Source organism: Mauremys reevesii, linkage group 4 (genome assembly GCF_016161935.1).
Source record: "Mauremys reevesii isolate NIE-2019 linkage group 4, ASM1616193v1, whole genome shotgun sequence".
In the NCBI taxonomy this organism is placed as follows: domain Eukaryota; kingdom Metazoa; phylum Chordata; order Testudines; family Geoemydidae; genus Mauremys; species Mauremys reevesii.
Genome location: NC_052626.1, coordinates 48,800,601 through 48,825,129, shown reverse-complemented (window position 1 = coordinate 48,825,129; position 24,529 = coordinate 48,800,601). Strand labels below are relative to the sequence as shown.

Genomic DNA, 24,529 nt, shown 5'->3' with positions numbered 1-24,529 from the left:
GGTCATGGCTCAGTGACTAAACTCCCGTGTGTGCTCCAGAGCTCTTGGAAAGATTTCAGGCACAATGTTTGAGTTCCCTCTGAGTCGATACAGCAATCTAGCTCTCCCCATAATACAATGCTGAGCTGTAAACTCATGACAAAGCCCTAAACAGGCATATTCACTAGCTAAAAGGGGACTAGACCCCTTAAAAGAATAAATGGATTTGTAGTTCTTCTAGGTACTTAGAGGACAGAAACCTGAATCTGTGGTTCCCTAGCTGTGTGTAGGTTTTTCAATGTGTCTTTGCAGTCTGAGAGATTTTTCTTAGCCATAAATGACAGAATACTGTTTACAATAAACAATCATCTCTGTTGTATGGGAGCATTGCCAGAATTTGAGTAGTTAATTTTATGCATGTTTACAGTACACAGCAAACCCCCCCATTACCACATTACAAATAGATTATGGTTTTGTTTAGTCTTTCATACAATTACAAAAGTGGCACACGTTAAATTAGAGTAATCAGAATTTTATTAAACTTCTGAATAAAATAACACTAAATGTGAAGTCTATCAGATACAATTATGCCACTCCTAAGTGAAAAGTAGACATTTGCCTCTGTTGAAAAGGTTGCTAGATAAAGGTATCTGTTTACTCACCAGAGTTCCTGAAATAAAATAAGAATATAGTTAAACATGGTCTTTGTCTACAGGTGTCTAACACTTTAATGAAGTTCTGATATGAATGTACTATGCTTTTCCTTACTCAAATGTTTGTCGTGCTGGGCATTTGTGTGCACAAGTCACAATGGTGTTAACGAGTCCAATTAAACTACCATTGACTTCAGTGGGGCAGGATTGGGCCTGGAGGGAGTAGACCTTTTAAAGCATCCACACACAATGGGGGAAAATAGATCCCTTAGGGTCTAAGCAGAATACATCATCTGTCTTCCTATACACGTAAACTCCAGAGGAATGCAGATTCTGCTTTTGCAGTAAGGCAATCCCTTAAGCAGAAAGACTAGCCTGCCACAGTCTCCTGTAACTACACTATCCTGTTTTTGTCAGTTAAACTCTTTGGGTATGTCTGCAGTGCCACTGGGAGATGTGAATGCAGCACATGTAGGCATATGTGAGCAAGGTTCAGGGTCCTGGGGAGGATTGTATTCAGGCAGCTAGCCTGCGCTGCCAAAGCTATGCTATTTTTAGAATGCCAAACTCTGGAACGCCTATATCTGCTGCATTCATGCCTCCTGCCAAGAGTATCAGTGATGACTTGTCACTGGGCTGCATTGGCACTGAAAGTTACTACCCCTTCTAGGGCTGCAGCAAATGCCAGATGTGAGGAGGACATGATGATCATCATTCTGGCCTAGGGCCTCACCTTCAAAACAATTTTCCCGTGAGCAGAGATGTGGCTCTTTCTCTCCTTCTCTGAAGAATATTGTGAATAGCCTTTTCCTATCCTTATGTTCTCAGGGGGATTCCCCTCTAATCACTGTGTGTAGGGTTAATACTTAAGCCATGTGGTATGGGTATGACTACACTGCAATAACTGCCCCTCCTCCCCCCGCACTGAATCTCAGAGCCCAGGTCAGCTGACTGAGGCTCATGGAGCTATAAAATTGCAGTGTAGACATCTGGGCTTGGGCTGGTGCCTGGACTTGGAGACCCCATGAAGGGTGAGGGTCTAATGCCCACAGCAAGTGAAAAAACTCATGTGAAATAAAAAATCAAAGCTCTCTTTAGAAAGTCTAATACCAAATATTTGTTTCCTGTTTACGCTGGGAAATATTTTATATTTGATGTTCTTCCACTGTGTAGTAGCTATTTAGCATTCATTGTAAAAGACAAAGATCAACCCTTCAGAAGTTTTAAAATCTAAGATTATGTGGAAGAATGTTCTTTCCAGCCTTAGTGTTCTTCTAGGATATTGTGATGGGGTGCCCCCGCACACACACCAGCCCTGCAAGAGATGAATTAGGCCAGGTGGACCCAGTCAATCAATTAAGATGCAAACGGAGGAGGTTTAAGCTGAATGAAGGGCACTACTTAGAAGGAATCTCACCTGGAGGGGAACAGCTGGGGCTTTTCTAAAGCCAGGAGTCTGGAAACAGTGGATGAAGGAAACCTGTAGTCTCTCTCTGAGTTAAGAGGAAAGGAAGGGTAGATAGGAATCCAGAAGAAAGGGTTTACCTAGCAGGCCTAAAAAGGGTGTGTGTGTGTGTATGACTAGGAAGGCTGATGAAGAAGGAGATTAAGGAAGCACAATAGAAAGTAGTCTAGGGAAGAGAACAGTAAGATTGGTGAAGTCCCAGACCTTAAATACTTGCTATAGAGCTTTAGACTGGAACTCAGAGTAGAGGGTGCGCCTGGGTTCTGGAGTGGTATTGCTAGGGACAATGAATAGGAAGACTGAGGGGACCGACATAATCGGGACAGTGGGCATGAGGATTGCCTGATGTCCTTGGTACAGAAGGACTTTGAAAGACTCCCCTATTTGCATCTTAATTAATTCAGCTCTTTCAGGGCCCTTGTAGGGTGTATACATCCCATCTCTGGGATCAAATGTTAAATAGGCTATCAAACTTGTTGAAAATCCTATGCTTTAGGATAGTTTAGAAATGCAAAATTTTAAAAACTCCTCAGCAGTGAAGAGTCTATGAAATATTTTAAACTACACTGAAAGTCTTACAGGAAGCAAAATAACTTGCCTGGTCTACTATCTTACATGACTCAATGAATATTCATTAGTGATTTACAGGCTTCATTTTTTTCTACTCTTTCCTTTAGCCATTTTATTTTCCACATAAAACCAAAGGAAAATCAAGATCAGCTGGCAGTTATATTTGATTAGAAACTTACGAAAGAAGTGAGACCAGTAAAGCAGGTACAGTATTGTCTCAGTTAATATATCTTCTCTACTGAAATTATGGGCTGACACCTGACAAAATAAACCTCTGCGGTTGTTTAGGTTGCCATTTGTTCTGAATTTCATGTGGTACTGCATCATGCGAGTAGGAGAGTTTTACCAGCATGAAAGTGATCTGAGGCCAGCAAAACACAATCATAAGACAACACTGTCCTTCGGTGATGACATGTTTGTGGATGCCATCATTCTGTATAGTGGTGTGATGACACTTTATGGAATAACAATGTTGCAATAACAATGTGAAGATGTTCTGCCAAAATGTCATGAGAGAAATCAAACTTCAAAAGATGGCAAACCTACTCAGCCCATTAAACTTTGACAAGTTTCTTGGATTAGTCAACTAAAGAGACTGCTGTACTTGGGGAACAAAGTAGCCTGTCTCCAGCAACTGCCAAATAACAGATGAGGCATTCTATTACTGCCTCTTCAGACTTCACTCAGTTCTATCAGGATGCATGGAAAACAGTTCATGGGAATGACATCAGGGGTTTCCTATTTAGAGCATTTCCTAATGACCCATATATATTGTGTTCTTTCTTGGTTGGCTGAACATCAGTATGCCTAGGAAGAGATTTATAGGAGCTGTGACCCAAAGATGTCTTTAAGTTTTCTAGATTGACAACTGTATTTCAGAGTTCAACCACATAGAGTATGTCTACACTGAGATAAAGGACCCATGGTATGGCTCTAGGCCATTAGAGAGAATATATAAACTGTGCTGTAACTTTTGATGTCTCAGAACCATTTAAAGGGGTCTGATCTTTTCCGGGTGCACAGAGAAATTACATAAATAGTTCCAGGTAGCATAAATGGGGTGTAATGGGATAAATGTCAGTAGCCTCTGTTTATCAGAAGCTTAGGAGTGGATTACGGGATGGATCACTGTGATTGCCTATTCTGTTCATTGCCTCTGAAGCACCTGGCATTGGCCAGTTGGAAGACAGGATACTGGGCTAGATGGACCATTGATCTGACTCACTATGGCCATTCTTATATTCTAAATCTAACCCTGCCACAACAGGGAGAAAAATATAAACCTGTAAGTCTGGGGGAAAAACAGTGCATCATCGCTGTCAGCCCCAAAAATTATGCCAGAGTTGTAGACTAGTGTGGCTTATGTCTTACATCTGAAACATCTAGAATTTCTTGGAACTAGAGGCGCAAGTCCCAGCCAGGTGACTGCAGCTCTTCATTCTGTGCAGTACAGACGTCAAGGCCCAGGCAGTGTACTGAGTATGGGTCTTTTGAATTAAACCTTTGAAAACTGAAATTGTGTATGCACTCTATGGACATCAGATATTCATAACACTTTTTCATAAACAGGGGTGTTCTCTTCAGTAGTGTCAGTCAAAATTTCCTTATCCCCTCACTGCTTTGCAGTGTGCTAGCTGGCTGCCACTCCCTCCCACCCTCAAACAAAAAAATAAAGGTGGTTACATATGGAACTATAGTGGCCACAACTATGGGTAGAAAAACAAAAGTAAAAAGTCTTATGGGCCTTGTGAAGGCATGGAGTCACCAGGGCAGGGTTTCTCAAACAGGGGTCGCCGCTTCTGTAGGAAAAGCCCCTGGCGGGCCAGGCCGGTGTGTTTACCTGCCCTGTCTGTAGGTCCGGCCGATTGCAGCTCCTACTGGCCGCGGATCGCTGCTCTGGGCCAATGGGAGATGCTGGAAGCTGGTATTTCTCACCTCTAATGGCAAAGAACTGCTAGCAATCACTGGAACTGAACAGGGATCCTCCATAATGGATTTCAGACACTCTCGCTCATACTGTGCCTATCTCTACACAGTGTGTGTGTACATTGTCAAGGAGGGTGCATTAGGGAGGCAATGATGGAACAGATTGACAAGATAATATGCATGTGAGGGATGGTTTGGGGAAATATTTGAAAAAAAAATGTAACCAACAAGATACCTTTGATACAATGACCTGTGGCATGCAACTTTTCTGTTTTTATCTCTTGTATTTAAACTGCAAGCTTTTTAAAGCTATCTTCCTATGCAGTTTTTTTTTTTTTTTTTTACAGTGTGGATACAGTGAAACCTGAATTGACTGGTCTTTGGATACTACTACTGTATCAATGTCAAATAATGGAAAACCAGGAAGTGATACAGCATCCTATCCTCGGGAAGTAGTAAAAATTCCCTTAACATCCATTACATCTCTTCAGCACTGTGAAGAACACTACATCACACTTGCCATAACAATATATTATTTGTTTAAGAAATTAATTCTTGTAATATCGTAATGATAACATGGATGTACATAAGGTTTGGGAACTACTGTGGCTGGAAAAAAATACACACACAATGCTCTTCATCCATAGTATTTGTACAAACTATGGGCCAAATCCTGCTAAACTTACTTATGTGAGTAAACCTTATTCACACCAGTATTCCTCCTGCTGTCAGCATGAGACAGAACTGCCAGCTCAGGAATTCGTACAATGTATATTCAAAAGTTGCTTTGCCCCCAGGTACAACTACCTCTGAAGTGACAACAATAACTGCACAATACCACACTGAAAATGAAAAAGAGAAGAATACCATAGGCTTGTGAAACTGGAGCTAGAATTTCATTATCCATCTTGAATTTGGCCAGGGCACTAGGATAAGCATCTTTGCCCATGCAAAATGTGCCACAAATAGTCAGGACTTAGGTTTTATTTCTCATCTGCTCCAAAAACACTCTGATGCAAGGTATTCCGTAAACAGACAATATTCAGTCATCATTTCAGTTCATTGTTTTACACAGGATAGAGACTGATTCCCGTAATATCCTTGTAGGCTTCAAGTGACACATTTGCTCTGCTTAATCTCACTTACTCATATTGTATCATATTCAAACTAATTGTTTTTCACACTTTATTATTAAACAATTGATGAGTGGTCTTCACCTGCAATGAATGCTATTGTTATCCACTAGAGGGAGCATAATGAAAAGACTTAAATAAAAGATTAAAAAACAACAACAAAAACCTGAGAAAGTCTGATTATCTTGTGTAGGACAGACCAGAGTGATCACTGAGCCAAAAGTTCAAGAATGGCTTCCTTATGGAGCTTCAATGCTGATGCAGACTCCTTCAGGCAGGTGAATGTGGTGTGTTGTAGAACTGATACAAGGGGAAGGAAGGGCATTTCATTCTACAAGAACTGTACAAGGGAACCAAATCAACAAATAAAAAAAAGACAGTCCCTACCCCTAAAGAGTTTACAATGTTAGAATGTTGTTCAAATTGTTCTTGAATTCTATAGTCAGTTGCCAGGACCATGAATCTTCTGAAAGTAAGGATTGAAAGAAAGCTTTTGTCACTAAAATAGACACATTTTACATTATTGTGTATTGTAACATGATGTAACTATACTACACTTATTTAAAATATTTAAGAGGCAAAATGACTGACCTTGATTTCAGAAATTGTGACCAAACCCCATTTGACATAGTCAGTAATTCAAAAGCAGAATAACGGAGTACAACACTATTCTAAGATTGTAAGCTCTTTGTGGGTAGGGACTGTCTTTTTTTTTTTATTTGTTGATTTTGTTCCCTTGTACAGTGCTTGGCATACGGTCCTGATCTATGCCTGGGGCTCTTTGGTGCTGTCATAATAATAATTAAAATAAAATCATTTGGCAGAGAGTGGGTAAAATGATTATTTTTTTTAAATTACTCCCCTTCAGATATGGAAATCTCTCTTCTTTAGTTAGTCAGTCACTTCCTATAGAAGAAGATTTTAATATTTGTTTGTAAATTTCTAAGAAGAACGTGTGGCCCTGTGACTGAAGGGAATAGTCAACAAAATAAATCTTTAGTATCTGATCCAAAGAAACCTGCTCAAGGCAGCAAAAGCTCTGTAAAATCACCCAGGTCTGGATCTGGATTGTATGTTTTTGCTAAATTAGAATATATTAACTTGAGAGATTTACCGACTGATTTTTAATAGTTTTCTTTTAACTTTTAAATTAGGTTTTCCAGTCATTCTTGACTGAGGAGGACTGTAATGAGTAGGATGAGCCAAGATCACATGAAAAAGCAATATGCAAACTATATGGGACTCCTATTATGGAAGCACTGCAAACTTATTTAGCCAAGCATGATTCTGAAGCCTTTAAGGGGAGGACTTTATTTTTTTTCTTTGTTTAAGGATTGGCAAAGCAACCTAATTATTTAATTGCATGCAAACTACTTCCTTGTTCTTATATTTACTAAGAGTTAGCATGAATGATTATGCAAAACAAATCTATCATTAGTTGCTCTCTATTTGCATTGTGCCTGTTAATATGCTATTGTTCAGACTATGGCAGGGTATAATAAGCAATTCTACTTCTGAAATAAAAATTCTATATGTGAAACTACAAAGAAACCTCATTTTGTTCTGCATGGATTTTTGAAATCACACATTGTCTCAAAATACCATGGACCAAATTTGCTGCTGCTATTAATGGGCATTTCACCAAGATATGCTTCTGCCCCAGCTCCAAAGCATGTGTTGCCATGCCCAGTCTCTTTCATGGAGGTTTATTTCTTTAACAGAGGTTAGCAAACAAACAAAAGTATTTTAAAGTTAATCCTTGACCCCAAGCTTTGAGGCCACCCCTTCCTGGAATTTCTGGCCCTCTAGCTCCTGACAGCTTCCCAGTCTCAGTTGATTCTGCTCCCTTCTTGGAGCAAGAGCCCAGTGCTGCTTCCCTGAGTCCCTGGCTCCAGACACCAACCATAGGCATTAGCTCCATTCCAGTGTGGGCCTTTCCTCCCAGGGTGTAGCCTGTCTCAGTTCAATCTCCCCCATCTGCTTACTAGCAGCCTTTTATAGGTCCAGGTGTAGTCCAGCCCTCTTTAATTGGCTGGACTGGGCTCACCTGCTGTGGTCTGGGGTACTGGGGCACAACTCCAATTAAAATCAATGCCAGCTTGATATCTAGACTTAGTAGAAAAAGGTGCAAAAAGAGATTATAATGAATGTAATAATGATAATGGGTCAGATTTAGGGTCTGTCCCTACGTTATGCCCCTACACAGGGGCCAGACACAACTGCAATTCTTGTTTCTGAGTGTAAGAACTGCTCCATCTCAAAGGTGATAGTAAGGGGCAAAAGGAATGTAATGACACTACATGTCCTTCCCCATGGGCCAGCAGTGTTGGCTGGGTTCAGAAGGGATTAGAAGCCACATCCTCCAAGGTATGTCTATACTATCCGCCGGATTGGTGGGCAGCAATCCATCCAGCGGGGGTCAATTTATCACATCTAGTCTAGCTGTGATAAATCGACCCCCGAGTGCTCTCCCATCGACTCCTATCCTTTACTGCCGTGAGAGGTGCAGGCAGAGTAGACAGGGGAGCGGCAGCAGTCGACTCACCGTAGTGAAGACACTGCAGTGAGTAGATCTAAGTACGTCGACTTCAACTATGTTATTCACGTAGCTGAAGTTTTGTAACTTTGATCCTCCCCCAGTGTAGAGCAGTCCTAAAAGGTTATCATAGTGGCTGCACTTTCTGGGAACTCCAGAAGGTATTGTGCCTTGTCTGAAGCACAAATGTCTCCTAGAATTCTTATTCCTCATAATTACTGCAAAATGTTTGTATGGATAATATTTAAGAAGTTTTGTGTCTATACTGGAAATTAAGTTCTTAAAGTCTTGAAGTTAAAGGCAGGTCACCAGGAGGTGACAAGTTCGGTTCAGGCAAAGTGTAGTAAACAATTATATCTAGCACACTTGCATCCAAGTTTTAAAATCACAGACTGAGGAGCTCACTGGATCATTAATGCTGATTTTCAATAACTCTTGGAACACTGGAATAATGGGCCTAAGCGATTTGGGGAAGGGATGGCAGTTGTCAGTAAAGCACTTTGCACATTTTTAGTGCTCTATACATGATTAATAATGATGCATTTGAAAAAATTAATAATTCATATCTTCATTTATAAGAATAATTTCAATTGCTCAATCTGCTGACCTGAACCACAATCAAAGTCCATCCTGTCCCAGCGGCTCCAAGCACTTTGCTTACACTAGTGCTTCTCAAGTGGAGATGTACCAAATGTCATAATGGTCAGAAAATTTTAGGAGGAAAAAACGTACTGTGGCCAAGGCCTACTAGTAGAAAGCCATAAAAAGAGAGACACCATTAACGGAGGTTCATGCTGCCAAGCCCAGGTCTATCTTTCACTGTCTTCACTTCAAGAAGAGATTCATCAGGTGAAGTCCCACTTTTGCATTGAGATCCTGAGCACACCAGAGCCTACTGGTACTCTGTTATCTCAAGACCTGGGATGAGCAACAGTGCCTGTAGAAATTCAGGATGAGAAAGCAGACCTTCTCACTGTGGTGAGTTAGTCTACATTCTACCAGGCCTTCAGGATGATATCTCCTCTCACTGTGGAAAAGAAAGTTGCAGTTGCCACAGAACTGATATTAATAGGGCATCTATCTCCTCTTTACTTCTCAGTGACCCTGCATATACATTGCTTCCCTGGTTCTTGAAGCCATATCCTGATTATACAAACCTAGATAGAAAATGATTCTACCACAGACTCAACTGGTGCAGGATAGTGGTGGTGGGTGCATTTAAAGCAAGCTGAAGATGTCTGACTTCAAAAGAGTGCAATCAACAATAGGGCTATCAAACTATCTGCCTTTTGTATTCAGCATAGTGTCGCAACCCTATACATAGTTATGGTTCTGTATGGCCAATTGTCGGTCCACGGCCATCTTGTTCTGCCTAAAAGGACAAGGCACCCTCCATCTTGGACCAGGTTCTTGTTCCACAGAAGAGGGCAGAGACCTAATTCTGCCCAGCAACACTGTGGTGTCGTGTGCAACCCTGAGGTGCGGTGTGCAACATTATAGTTCTGTGTGCATTTTCCCGCTCTTTTCTGCCTGGTCATCTAAGGGTCAGGCTAGTGCCTTGTGCAGAGACGCCAGTGTGCCGTGTGCAGATCCTGTTGGCGTGGGGGGCAACAGCTCAGAGCCTGAAGGGTGTAGGAGCCAGGGACCAATCAGATGCTGACACGAGTGAGTGAGACCCTTCGAATAAAACTAGGTTTCCCCCCAAAAATTTTGTGGTGTGTCCGCGTGTCAGCTGAAGGGCCTGATCAACCTTTCAGCCAGGGTCTCCTCCCGTTATAGCTAGCTCGTGTCGTGTCGTTTTGGATTCGTTATCGCTTTGGATTTATCGTTTTGGATCTATTTCTATCAGCTCGTCATGCTTCTGGTGTCTGCTCTGCTGGTCAGCTGCACCTGGAGTGCGGTATTTGCTTTCTAATTTCTGACAGCTTGCTTACCTAGCTTCCTCTTTTTTCCCCCCCCAACTCGGTACCAAGTGTGTATACAGTATATGAGAGTTGAATTATTGAGCTCATAATTGCACAGTTGTTTATTTTGTATAGTTGTTCTGAGTTTTAGTAGATAGTTAATTGTAGACTGTTTTAAGTTGTGTGAGTTACTGCTCTGTCTTTGTCTGGAGTGTTTGGTGCTAGGTGCTGTCTCCACCTGAGGATTAGCTGACCAAGGGGTTTCTGTCCCCGCGGTCTGTGTGAGTGGAACCTGCACAATCGCAGCCACACCATACTCTGGGTAAATCCCTTAGTGTGAAAGCAAGGGCGGTTGAGGCAGTGGCCTGTGGGTCTCTTTTCTGTGTTGCACCGGGCACCGCTCTGACAAACCCGATTTCCATCTTGTGTAATTGGTGTGTCTGCCTACTCAGTGTGAAGCAGTGAGCAGTATAGATTTGTATTGTTAATGATTTTTGGGTGTGTTTGTATTGTTTAATAACATCCCAGCTAAGAATTGCCCCCCTCCTCGGCCAACGTTGTAACTATCCCCCCAATAAACGCAGCCACTTGGCTTTAAACTTGATTCTGGTCCAGCCTGGTTTTTCCTCTCCCAATACCAAAGCTGATCGAACCGCAATCGGTTTCGGACACATAGTATTTGTATTTGTGAAGTGTTCTATACGCTATGGAGTAAAAAGGCAGCATGCTTTGTAACAAATTATGCACATCCAGACAGACAAGCTGTATAACCTGAGCTTGTTGCTCATGTGAACATAATCTGCAATAGGCATGCAACCAAAACAAGAGATGCTGTGTTCTCTTATTTTGCCAATGCAGGGATAGAAGTGGATATAGATTAAGTTGATGCCTAATGTAGGTAGAATTAAATGTTAGCAATTGCTGCTAGTACATATCTTTTTTTCCTGTGATGGTTCTAATATTCTGTAGTAGGTATGCTTTTTATCATAACTTTATTAAAGTTATAAGAGTCTGACAAAGAGATGTTGCAAAGTAATTGGTGATATATGGATGGTAAAATAAAATATGTTTGTTAGACTCGACACAAAGATAAATAGTACAAATGAATGTTATTAAACACACAGACATGCAGACCAGTTACAATAAGTAATTAGTCCCATAAAAGAAACCTAAAGACAAAAAAATGTGTTTTACAAACTACAGGGACATGAAATTTATACCTGGGCATTCCAGTTCTCTTTCTCCTGCTCTTTTAGCACTTATGTAGTTGACACACTCTTCATTCAAAGCTCATTACAGAGATGGGTAAGTACCATTGTTTCACTCTTACAGATGGAAAAACTGAGGTGCTGTAGGGTTTAGTTGATTTGTACAATGTTATATATCACATCAGAGGCAGACAAGAGCAAAGCCCAAATCTCTTGGTTCTCAGGCCTGTGAATCATAGAAGATTAGGGTTGGAAGAGACCGCCGAAGGGTATCTAGTCCAGCCCCTTGCTCAAACAGGACCAACCCCAACTAAATCATCTCAGCCAGGGCGTTGTCAAGCCAAGCCTTAAAAACCTCTAAGGATGTAGATTCCACCACCTCTGTAGGTAATCCATTCCAGTGCTTCACCACCCTCCTAGTGAAATGGTTTTTCCTAATATCCAACCTAGACCTCCCCTACTGCAACTTGAGACCATTGCTCCTTTTTCTGTCATCTGATACCACTGAGATCAGCCTAGGTCCATCCTCTTTGGAACCACTGCATCATGCTGCTAAATAACCTCCAATCCACATCGGAAACAAAACTTTTTAAAAGAGACCATTTAAAAAAAATCAGTTATTAAAAAGGTTTTCCTAACAATCTCTCACTCTCTCTTCTGAGATGGCAAATGTGGCTATCCCAGTGTGACCAAATGTGCCCCATACTAACACCATACAAACTATTGTAATAATTTTTGTACAAAATATGCCTTGTGAGGTATCATTTTAAAACTAACACTGGTCAATAATATCAGAGTGAAATGTATATAGCAACATTATATGTAAAGTTATAAATTCCCCCTATATATTGTTGTTAGCACATGTTCAAACTCACATAGGCCTGACTAGGCAGAAGTTGTTAAACAGGTCTATCCTAAACAAAGAAATGTGTGTTTACCTCAATTTACACTCCCCGGAAAGGGTCTGTTTTCCATTTGTTTCACATATGGATTGTGTTTGATTTTCCCACAGGGCTGTCACTAAAAAACCTGCCTGAGGTTAACTGCCAGCAGGGGTCAGCACAAGCAGCAACGCAGAGGGAATGCAGGTGCAAACACATGGCCGATCACGGGCTCTCACATGAAGTGTGTGGACCCCATCACAGTGGACTACAAAAGCAAGGGGCAAAAACACCCCAGGTTATCTATCTATCTTTCTCTCCTTGTTTCACCTAAGAAGACAAAGGAACCAGCCTTTTGACTGTGGGAGGGATATTGACATGAAAATGTAGTTAGCAATGTTGCTGGGAACATTTGGTGAGGATTTTTCTTTGAACAAAGTCTAGTTTGTTAATTTTTAGCTACTAGAAAAAGTTTTATCTTTATTTCTCTTGGAACCATTTCTGATTTCAATACCTTTTATTTGTACTCACTGAAAAATCAGCTCTTTGTAGTTAAATAAACTTGTTTTATTTTTTAATCAGAACTAATCCAGTGTTGTGTTTAAACCGAGCTGTTTGGTAACTCCATTTAAAAATAGCAGGCTGTTGGATATTGACCCCTTACAGGGGCAACAGACTTATAATGTCTGAACTGTCCATAAGAGGGCTCGGCAATGCAGAATGCATGCTTTGGGGAAAATTTGGAACTTGGAGTGTGTTAGGGTCAATCAGCAAGTAGTAAGCCAGAGTTGCAAGGTTGCTGGAAGCCGGAGTGGAGCTGGTGTGTTGCTGACAGGCTGCTGGTATCAGAGTTGCTGGACCAGGACTGCAGCTGTACACAGGGGCGGCTCTAGGGATTTTGCCGCCCCAAGCACGGCAGGCAGGCTGCCTCCGGTCGTTTGCCTGCGGAGGCTCCGCTGGTCCCGTGGCCTCCAAAGCCGCGGGACCAGTGGACCCTCCGCAGGCACGCCTGCGGGAGGTCCACCGAAGCCACGGGACCAGCGGACCCTCCGCAGACAAGCCGCCGAGGGCAGCCTCCTGCCGCCCTCGCGGTGCCGGCAGAGCGCCCCCCGCGGCTTGCTGCCCCAAGCACGCGCTTGGCGTGCTGGGTCCTGGAGCCGCCCCTGGCTGTACACAGGCACTTGAGGTGTGACTTGCATGCTGTTTGGATGTTTGTGAGCAGCCCAGGTTGGAAGATACAACAGCAAAGCTTTGTGAGGCTACCAAGGTTGCAGGACAGGTGGTGACACATCCCCTCACTGATTGCATCCTGGAATGTGACACCTAGCAACATTAAATTGTTCTCAAAACCAATTTTACTTTGTGCAAGGTTAGACAGGGATTAAAAGGACAAGAAACTTGCCCAAGTCAGTGTTAAAGCTGAGTGGAAAGTGTGGTGCAGCAATTTTGCCATTTTTTTTTACATATTGTTGCCTTTATAGTGATGTATAGCTAAAATGTATGCAAAACATTAATATTGTAATACCTGTTTATTTTCTGTTATATGCATAACATTTTGCACTACTTTAACATTGGCTCCAGCTACTGTAGGAAGGTGCTAACACAGGGTCCCTGGTCAGTGAAGACAGGGTCTTTGGAATATAACTATGTTGGAGTTCCAAAATTAATGATTTTCCAGATGAAGTACTGGAACTTCAGTATTTTTTTGCCTCTTTGGTTTGCATTAGAAGTAAGTTTCTGGGGAACTATTTGACATCTGCACATGCCTCTGTCAGTTTTATGCAAAATGTGCTTCTACTGTTAGGACAAAAATGGCAATGTGAGTGAGAGTCATTTGTTGGTTAGCAAAAATATTGTATTCCTATCTTTTAATTTTTCTGTGGCTGCCTGAGATCTTTGAAGCATGAACTAAGTCTTTCTAAGTTAGTGTGTTTCAACAAAATGCTTGATTATCTGTGTCCTTTAAAAATATAGGACAAAAAATAAAACATTTAAAAAATGATGGTAAAAGTTCTCCTCAAAGTAAAACTGTAGTCCTGTTATAATAACATTTTAAATTGATTTTAGAAAATTGGAACCATCACAGACTGCAAGTATCTACAACAGTGGAACACTAACTACACATTGGGGTTTATATTTGAAAACTAAAGATGTGAACCTGCAAGGGTCTGAATTACTTCAGTGTTAGCACTAGCATAGAATAAGGACTATTCATAAGCGTAAGGGTTTGCAAAATTGGGCCTTGCAAGAGAACTTCGCTTAAACTGAATTCCAAAGAAACTGAATTAAAATACAGTTTGGCTGGCCTCTGTAGTCAGGACTTCAACAGTAGTTTTGCCATAGATCTGACTTTCCTCTCACACTAGTTTTACGCTAACATAACTCAACAGACTATAGTAGAGTCAACAGATTATAGACTATTGATTTACTCCTGCTTTAAACTGGTGTAAACAAAAAGATAATTGTGTCTTAGGTTTTCAGTCCTTTTCAAGGGACTATCCACAATGCAAAATTTACTATGTTGGGGAATTCTGTATAAATAGGGTTTGGTCTTGCCAGCATGGACAGCAACAAACCATGTTGTGGAATCATGGGCATCACATGGGTGTCTCATGAATAAGACTGTGTCTGTCACAGAGGTCACAGAAGTCATGGTGCCCCAGAAGCAGCTGGCATGATCCTGCAGCTCCTGACCTAGGCCGAGGGGCCATGGGGGCTCTGCATGCTGTCCCTGCTTGCAGGCACAGCCCCTGAGGCTCCTATTGGCTATGGTTTCTGGCCACTGGGAGCTGTGGAGCTGGAGCTCGTGCAGTGCACGGACCCCCCCAGCCTTCCCTCCCCCAGAAGTTGCAGGGACATGTGGAGCCAGGTAGGGAGCCTGCCAGCCTCACCAAACCCACCCCCAACACCAGCTGGGGTCCCAAGCCGTGCGTTGCTGCCTGCCCCCCCCCCGCACCAGTGGGGATCCTGGGCCACCTCCCAGCACCCCCAGACTCCTCCCCCCCCCAAGCTCCTGCAGCCCCCTGGCCCAAGTAGTAGTTAGGGGTTTATAGTACAAGTCATGGACAGGTCACAGGCTGTGAATTTTTGTTTACTGCCTGTGACCTGTCCATGACTTTTACTAAAAATACCTGTGACTAAAACGTAGCCTTACTCATGAAACAGTATAGTGTGATCAGTCCCATTTTAAGGCAATAAATAACAACTCTATGAAAGATATGTGTCAAAGTTGATTTTTTAACGTATGCCACCACCCACCAGTATTTCATTCGTGGTATTGGTAGTTCTGTAAATGCAAATAAGGAACTGTTTTGATTATGCTTCTGTCACAGTTCAGAGCACTTGCGCACATATTACCCTTCCATGGTCCAGCATAGGCATCCACTTCTACGCTCCTGTCTCCTCTCTTGAGAAGTGGCCTGAATCTCTCTCCCTCTTGACTGAGATTTTTCCAGGCTCCCTAGTTCCCTGCTTACACTGTGAGGTCACCAGCAAGTGAGACTGCCTAAGCAGACCAGCTTTAAGTTCTTCTCAGGGTACGTCTTCACTACCCGCCGTATCGGCGGGTAGCAATCGATTTATCGGGGATCGATATATCGCGTCTCATCTAGATGCGATATATCGATCCCCGAACGCACTCCTGTCGACTCTGGAACTCCACCAACCCGAATGGCGGTAGCGGAGTCGACATGGGGAGCCGCGGACATCGATCCCGCGCCGTGAGGACGGTAGGTAATTCAATATAAGATACTTCGACTTCAGCTATGTTATTCACGTAGCTGAAGTTGCATATCCTAGATCAATTTTCCCCCATAGTGTAGACCAGCCCTCAGAGGCTATAAACAATGTAATTGCCCATTGGTATAAAGAACCACACAGCTTTTCCTAAGCAAGCACTTTATTCTTAAGGTAAAGCATTACAGAGAAACCTACCTGCATATAAAGCATATAAAAACCTACCTGCATGCTTATAAGCTTAACAAAGATCACCCCAGCTCCAACAGAGACTTGGGTAGGAATCAGTCCTTCAAGCATCACAGAGGGGTTTTCCTGGGGTACGGGTTCATAACACTTGTTGCCCAGAACATTTGTGACTCTGGGAATCACTCCTTTATGCAGTTTGGGCTTCTGCTCTTGTCCTCGCATAACAGATGAGCAGGACACAAAGGGCCCCTCCTCAAGGCGAACTTCAAACGGCTGAGTTCTTGCACAACCAGAATGGGTCAATTTGCATACACCTCTTCCTTGGAAACCCACTCAACTAAAAGTTTATTCTTGTCTAGCACATTGTTTAAAATAATCCTTTGAATCCAGAACACTTCCCAGGGTTTACATTAATCATGTCTCCCCCTGCAGATAATCCCACAAGAATCCATAAACATTTTCATTTTTAATACAAAGAACTCCTAATTTACTTCAGTAAGATGTCCACAATATCACAGGAAACTATCCTGTCACAGCTTCTTTCCATGGTCACTGCTTGGGAAGGCACACTCTATATTGGAACATAGGAATTGCCATATCACATCAGACCTGTGCTATATTTAGTCCAGTATCCTGTCCCCAACAGTGACCAGCATAGATTCTAAGGCTAGATGAGTCCTTTGGAACTTCTCCAAAATAATTCCTAGAGGCCATCTTTAGAACACTCAATCACGATTTAAAAGTTGTAAATTGTTCCAGTGGTTAATTACTCGCACTGTTAAAAGTTTCCACCAAGTGCTTCAGTGGAAGATGCAAGAAGTTGTCACCCTAATTGCTCCCTTAAACACTGAAGCAAAAGGTTTTTATATTATTTTAAAGCATTAACTAATTTTAAAGCATTCTTGCTAGCAGTTCCTTCTCATGGCTTGCAAAGCATTAGGCAACAGATTGGGGTGGGGGGGGGGACGGACGGACGACTTAATACATGAAGAGACCTTGTGGCGTGTCATGATGATAAACTCGGACGAAGAAACAGTCCCCTCTTGTTTGAAAATGTATATTGCACTGTGTGTGGCCTTTGCCTATGAACCAGTATAATGCCAAGACCCTACCTCTGCAGTGCCAAGGTGCACGCCAGGCAAGGGTTTTGCCACTGACACATCCTCTCGTGGAGTCCTTTAAATGTACAAATCACACGGGCCCGACTGAGGCCAGGGAGGCGCTGAGCAGCCTCCGCTCCCGGGGCGGGGGGTTTGAGTTCAGCGCCTCCAGCGGACAGCCCCTTTCTGAGGGAGCGGAGCTCAGCGGTTTAGACGGGTCCCGGCAGCCCGCACCGGGGAAGGGGGCGGGCTGCTGAGGCGGGGTTAAGCGGCGCCATCTCAGCGCGCCCGGGGCAGGGGACGGCGCAGGAGATGGTGTCCCATGCGTGGTGCCGGGCGCTATGCGCCGGGCTCTGCCCCGCGGCTCCGCGCCGCCTGCAGGGCTGGGGCAGCGCTGCCTTCTCCTCTCGCTCGCCGGTAAGTGCAGCCAGGAGGAGCGGAGCCGCCGCGCCTGCTTCCTTTGGCGCTGGCACCGCCCCGGCTGTGTTTGTACGGGCGGCGGGGCGCGCAAACACCGGGGGTGGGGCACGTCTGCCCGCGCCCCGCCGAGCTGCCCGGGGAGCGCCGTGGCCACGTGGAGTGGGGGCCACTAGCAGCCGCCACAGGGACTGTGGGGTGGATTCCGTGGGGAAATAGGCCCCGTTTTGGGTCCCTGAAAGGCCCATTTGCAGGACCCCAGTCCCTAGCGTAGGGGATGCGTTCGCCCCACAGTGGGCCAGGTCTCATCATGCTTCGTGCCTGCGGGGAATGGGTCTCCCAGTGCCCTCACCCCCTCGGTGCTGCTGGGTCCCTTTGGTAGGGTCCCTTGAGGGAGCGGGTCCTCCCCTTTCTGCCAGTCCCGCGAGAGCTTTATTTCTCAGGGGCTCGGCAGCACAGGCCATAGGGATATATTTGCTGCTCATGGTAAGGGGCTTTCTCTTAGGGCTTGTTTACATGGGGGGAAATTGATCGGCATAGCTAGAGCAGAATAACTTTTGTGCTGTCGCTGTTTTGCTGTTGGGGACAGGCTATTCTGGAATGAGGTATCAGAGGGGTGGCCGTGTTAGTCTGTATCCACAAAAACAGAGGAGTCTGTTGGCACCTTAAAGACTAACAGATGTATTTGGGCATGAGCTTTCATGGGTAAAAACCCCACTTCTTCAGATGCATAGAGTGAAAATTACAGATACAGGCATACATATATATTGGCACATGAAGAGAAGTGAGTTAACTTCCATGTGGAGAACCAATGTAGAAGGCCAATTCAGTCAGGATGGATGTGGTCCACTCCCAGTACAGTAACTCCTCACTTAAAGTTGTCCCAGTTAACGTTGTTTCATTACTGATCAATTAGGGAACATGCTCATTTAAAGTTGTGCAATGCTCCCTTCTAACATAATTTGGCAGCCGCCTGCTTTGTCCACTGCTTGCAGGAAGAACAGCCTGTTGCAGCTAGCTGGTGGGGGGCAGGGCTGCCCAGAGAGGGGGCAAATGGGGCAATTTGCCCCAGATCCCACAGGGGCCCAACGAGCCCTGGCTCAGCGGCGGTCTGGGTCTTCGGTGGTGGGGGGCCCTTCAGTCACTCCAGGTCTTTGGCGGCATTTTGGCGGCGGGGGGCCCTTCAGTGCTGTCAGAGACACAGAGCGACTGAAGGGCCCCCCCCGCCACCGAAATGCCGCCAAAGACCTGGACCACTGCTGGGTGAGTGCAAGTGCTGCAGCTCCCCTGCTTCGCCCCAGGCTCCCTGAATCCTCGGTGGCCCTGGTGGGGGCTTGGAACCAGCATGGACCAGCAGCCCCCCTATCAGCTCCCCGCTCCTCTAAGTTCTCTGTGCAGCAGCTGCCCAGCAGGCCTGCCCCCACTGACATGTGCTGTTCCCGCCCTCTGCCTTGGAGCTGCTCCCCGAGACTCCTGCTTGCTGTGCGGGGGGAGGGGAGGAAGAGGGGGGCTAATGTCAGGGTGATCCCCTCCCCCCTGCTTAACCCATCTTCCATAGAGCAGGGGGAACACACCACAGGGCTCAGGACAGAGGAAGCTTGCTGGTAGCAGCAGCTGTGGTCTCAGCAAGCTGATCTGATTAACAAGGCAGTGTACTTAAAGGGGAAATGCACATGGCTCTCTCACACACACAGTGTGTCTCTGTCTGTGATGATCTCTCCCCTCCCTCCATTCCTGCTGCCTTGTAGACTGTGAGAGTTAACCCTTGAGGGCTCAGCCAATTGCTAGTTCATCATTAGCAGTAAAGCATTCCCTGGAAAATATCCCACCCTCTGACTTCTCCACCTCAACCAAGCTTCACAATCATCATCACTGTGTACCAGTATTAAATTGTTCGTTTAAAACTTATATTCTGTGTTTGTGTGTGTGTGTGTGTGTGTGTGTTTATGTTTATAAATATATATAGTCTTTTTTCTGGTGAAAAAAAATTCCCTGGAACCTAACCCCCTCATTTACATTAATTCTTATGGGGAAATTGGATTCACTTAACATCGTTGCGCTTAAAGTCACATTTTTCAGGAACATAACTATAACCTTAAGTGAGGAGTTACTGTAATTGATGAGGAAGTGTCAATACCAAGAGAGGGAAAATTGCTTTTGTAGTGAGCCAGCCACTCCCACTCCCTATTCTGATGGTGTTAAGTTTCTCTTTGCAGTCTGTTTTTGAAGTTTTTTTTGTTGAAGAACGGCTACTTTTAAATCTGTTATTGAGTGTCCAGGCTTTTGTATGTTACCATTCCTGATGTCTGATTTGTATCCATTTATCCTTTTATGTCCAGTTTGACCAATGTATATGGCAGGGGGCATTGCTGGCACACGATGGTGTATATCACATTAGTAGATGTGCAGGTGACTGAGCCTCTGGTGGTGTGGCTGGTGTGGTTGGGTCCTATGATGGTGTAGCTAGAGTAGATATGGGGACAGAGGAGACAACAGGGTTTGTTACAGGGATTGGTTCCTGGGTTAGCTGTTTCTGTGGTGTGGGGTGTAGTTTCTGGTGAGTATTTGCTTCAGGTTTTGGGGCTGTCTATGCGAGGATTGGCCTGCCTCTGAAGGCCTGTGAGAGTGGGGGATCATTTTCCAGGATAGGTTGTAGATCGTTGATGATGTGCTGGAGAGGTTTTTGCTGGGGGCTGTACGTGATGGCCAGAGGTGTCCCTGTAACAAACCCTGTCCACATCCACCCTGACTGAATTGGCCTTCAACACTGGTTCTCCGCTTGTAAGATAACTCCCTTCTCTTCATGTGCCAGTATATATTTATGCCTGTATCTGTAATTTTCATTCCATGCCTCTGAAGAAGTGGGTTTTTTTACCCCCGAAAGCTTATGCTCAAATAAATCTGTTAGTCTTTAAGGTGCCACCGGACTCCTTGTTATTCTAGAATAATTACTCCACTCCTTTGGAGTAATTGTTCTTGAATAAAGTCACATTTATTCTGGAATAGAGTGGCCAGGGGAGTTACACCAGAATAGCTGCAGCTCAATAGTTACTCTGCTATTGATATGCTGTTGGTTCCCCCCTGTAGACAAGACATTAGTCAGGCAACAGGACCCAGAAGAGGAACTGCCAATGGTAGAGTGTTTCTTGGGTTGGCCCACAGACAATTCTCCAGAATTATAGGGCCTCAAGTGTCTATTTGTTATACTTTTGTCTAAGATTGCCCCGGTGACAGGCAAGACATTGACTGGCGTGTGTGTATATGGGTCAAACTCCTAGCAGAAATTCCTTATATACCATACAGTAGGGTGTCTGCAGGACATAGAAAATTTTAGGATCTGATTCTGTTCGTGTGTAAAACCAGTATAAATCAGGAGTAATTCCAGTGACATTAGTGACGTTACACATGTAAAACTGGTTTAGTTAGATTCAGACAAAGTCTTATCAATGTTAAAAATTACCCACTGTTGCTAACAGTGGTTCAGATTCATTGGTGTTAGTAATGCTGGGATCCCTACTGTAGAAGGGCCACCAGCACCCTCTGCCTTTTTAATCAGTGAGTCAGCTTGATTTGCTCTTCTGAGTAGGATTAGATGACATGGTGCATAAAATGCCAATGGCAGCTGGTGGACCATCTATGTCGCATAGGCCCCAGCACCTGGATTCATATAAGTAAATGAGAATTTCTTCCTTTCTTCCTTCCTTCTCACATGGTTGTAGAGAAAAGCACAAAATAAAAAGAATCTAAAAGTTAGAAATTTCAGGATTTTTAAGTTAAACTCAAATTTTTGGGTGTGCAGTTTGTGATTTTTGAACATTTTGAGGCTGGCAATACTTCACCAGTTTTGCGCACTTGTAACTTCACTGACGTCAGTCGGATCACTCCTGAATTAGGCTCTGATCTTGCAAGATGTATATGAGTAACTGTACAGACAAGATAATTCCCACTGAATAAATAGGACTACTCGCATGCAAAAGTGTAGGCAAGGCCACTGAGTCTTAATGTGACTGTTACTTTCCTGGAATCCAGCTTCTTTGAAATTTTTTCTTTCAAAGACTACAGGACTGGTAACAAAACAGTATATATGTGCAAAAAGAACAGGAGTACTTGTGGCACCTTAGAAACTAACACATTTATTTGAGCATAAGCTTTCATGGGCAGCTCACAAAAGCTTATGCTGAAATAAATTTGTTAGTCCCTGAGGTGCCACAAGTACTCCTATTTTTTGCGGATACAGACTAACATGGCTGCTACTCTGAAACGAGTATATATGTGGGTTTTTTTGTTTTGTTTTGTTTAAGTCATCAAGCACCAATGATGAATTTCTAAAAGAAAAACGTGCTCAAATCATGTCTCGAGGACTTCCAAAACAAAAGCCAATAGAAGGAGTTAAGCAGGTACTAGTTTTTGCTTCTGGAAAAGGGGGAGTTGGAAAGTCAACAACAGCAGGTAAGTTTTTGTGTTTGCTCTGTCATCCATTTTTATTATTGTGCTGGTATTTATTTCTGTTTTATAACATGCATAAGAGGTTGGTATATTTATACAAATACATCAATAAAAAAAATTACACAGGCAGTAAACAGCAAAATAAAAACATGCATATTTATCTTTATTAAAGATCTGCAGTACAGCAGTATTAGTAAAAACTAAAAGCATTTAAAAAATCTACTTTACTTTTCAGCTCTTAGGCAATTTTTTGTATTTCATTCAGTCTGAAACTGTGAAACCGTGCAAGTCAGTTTCACTTCTATTCAGTCTGCAAGAGTTTAAAAGGACACTGTCAGTTTGAATGTTTTTCATCTATAATTGTGCAAACAATGCCTAAGATTATTTTAACAAGATTGTGGGGGGTGGAGGAGAAAGCATCTGTCTGTCTTTCTGCATTTGACAATCACAACACTTTGTGTAAGAGTCAGTTTCACTGTGTACCATGTAGAGTTCATCTGCCTTGATCCTTTAGTCCAGTCGTTTTGGATAGGCCCTTACACCTCTGTAGGGTCTCCCTGTGTTCAAAGTAGCTCCACATGGATGCAGAGGTCTGCCTATAAATACACTGTACTACAGGATCAGGATCTAAGTTAGACCTCCATTGTGCAAGCTGCTCAGTGCAGGTGGACTTCTGACACACGTGGAGACTCATTTTCTTCAGAGGGAGGCGGGGATCTGCCCATGTAGGGAAGCTGGCAGGAAAAGGACCTTTTGTCAGTTTTCTCAGTTGTTTGTGTGGACATTACCCAAGGGAAAACAGTACAGTGATTGCAAACCACAAAAATTGGTAGGGGACCTCACAAGTCTATATAGTACCTGAAATGGCTTTGACTCCTTTTTTTCCCCATCCAACTAGATTTCAAACTAATGATTGACCTTTAACTATGATTCCTAGGCAATAGAACTATGATGTTACATTTGGGCTGATAACACTGCAGAGGTTTGTTTAATACTACTAATAAAAAAGTCTTGCTGACATTAAAATTACTTGGGGAAATATTTCTCTTTGTAAATCCATTTAAAAATCTCTCTTCCAGAATCCATATTAAGAAGGTAATATCCCTTTAACTGAATGTTGCCTATTTTTTTTAATATATATTTCTTGGTGAAATCCTCAGATTCTTTGTTCAGAATCTATATTCTAAATAAGATGGTCATAGCGCGCGCGCTCTCTCTCTCTCTCTAGTTTATTTTCTGGGTTGCCAGGCACGGAAAGGACAGGCTGTTAAATTAAAGAAACAAAAACAAAACAAAAACAGACATGTTTAATTGGAATTGCTATAATGATTGTAAACTGAAGTACGGATTGAGTGAATTTCCTTATTTTAGATTTCACCTCTCTACAGACACATCATGAAGAATAATCAATCTGTGCATTTCTTTACAATGTGCTTGCTGGCTGGTGATTGTAATTCACTGTTCTTAGTTAGGTTGTTGATAGTCTGGTTTGTAAAGTTGGCTTTCCAACAATAAAAACAACTTATTCCTTTATATCCACAAATGAACATGGCTACTTATTGGTGTCTGGATGAAGTTAATTTAAATTCTGTATATATATATTTTTAAATATGGGCAGAGATGCCAGTTCTTTGGCCATATAAATGGACTGCACTCTCAGACTACATAACTAAGTAATAAATATCAAAGATGTAGTTTAAATCTAAATTCACTGTCCAAGGATTGGTGTTTTGGAGCTATAGTCTCCTTTCAATGAGTATTGCATATGTGTACTGAGAAGATAAAGCAGTCTCTGGGTGCTCATTTGTCAAAATGAGAATAAATTTCAGTGTTAAGATGAATATCTGAAGGTCAAATAATTGCAGAATTTTTATTCAGCCCATGGCATCGCTGCTGAAATCTGGGATTAACTTGCCTTTAAAGTTGTGTACCCTGTCCTTTTTGTTAAAGGATGCTTGGGGAGATATTTCTACAGATTTATACGACTGATTTGCAGACCTCAGCACCCCATCTTTGACTTCTGTATCTCTGAGCCTTAGTTTCCCTCATTTTTCATTGCTTAAGTATTCTTGCATTCCGGCCTCAACCGCCCCTCCATTTTAGGATAACTGGATGTGAGTCCCAGGGAAAGGCTATCCAAGACCATTTCTTAATCAGCTATTGTGTTTACTGTTGAATGATGTTTCTCTCTTTTTCTCCCATTGCCCTATAACTTTTCTACCTTTACGAGAAGCCAAATCAACTTCCCAGTTTCTTCTGTCACTTTCACATACCTGATCTGGATCTTCTGGAAACTGCAGTTCCTATCAGTGACCGAGAGGAGGTGCTATTTTGTGTGAAAAAGCTTTTCTTATTATTTTTATCCTTTTGGTGTTTTTCTTCTCTTG

General features: G+C 43.1%; 1 protein-coding gene and 1 long non-coding RNA gene across 8 annotated transcripts in view; both read left to right on the top strand.

Moving 5' to 3' along the window:
- The window catches only part of LOC120403774, a 48,573-nt gene extending 41,200 nt beyond the window's left edge, over positions 1-7,373 (top strand). For 3 of the 4 annotated variants that reach the window (XR_005597718.1, XR_005597719.1, XR_005597722.1), the window contains exons 2-3: positions 2,775-2,871; positions 4,941-7,373. This is a non-coding gene — a long non-coding RNA (uncharacterized LOC120403774). Of the gene's footprint in view, positions 1-2,057; positions 2,196-2,774; positions 2,872-4,940 lie in introns of those variants that run through there. The other variant, XR_005597720.1, reaches the window with a different exon arrangement.
- Positions 7,374-17,430: 10,057 nt separating this feature from the next.
- Positions 17,431-24,529, top strand: part of NUBPL (nucleotide binding protein like) — a 157,050-nt gene continuing 149,951 nt past the window's right edge. The window contains exons 1-2 of one of the 4 annotated variants that reach the window (XM_039538839.1): positions 17,432-17,696; positions 21,998-22,145. In XM_039538839.1, coding sequence (XP_039394773.1) covers positions 17,592-17,696; positions 21,998-22,145 — 253 coding nt within the window. In that variant the 5' untranslated portion in view covers positions 17,432-17,591. Of the gene's footprint in view, positions 17,697-21,997; positions 22,146-24,529 lie in introns of those variants that run through there. The other 3 variants (XM_039538838.1, XM_039538840.1, XM_039538841.1) reach the window with 3 other exon arrangements.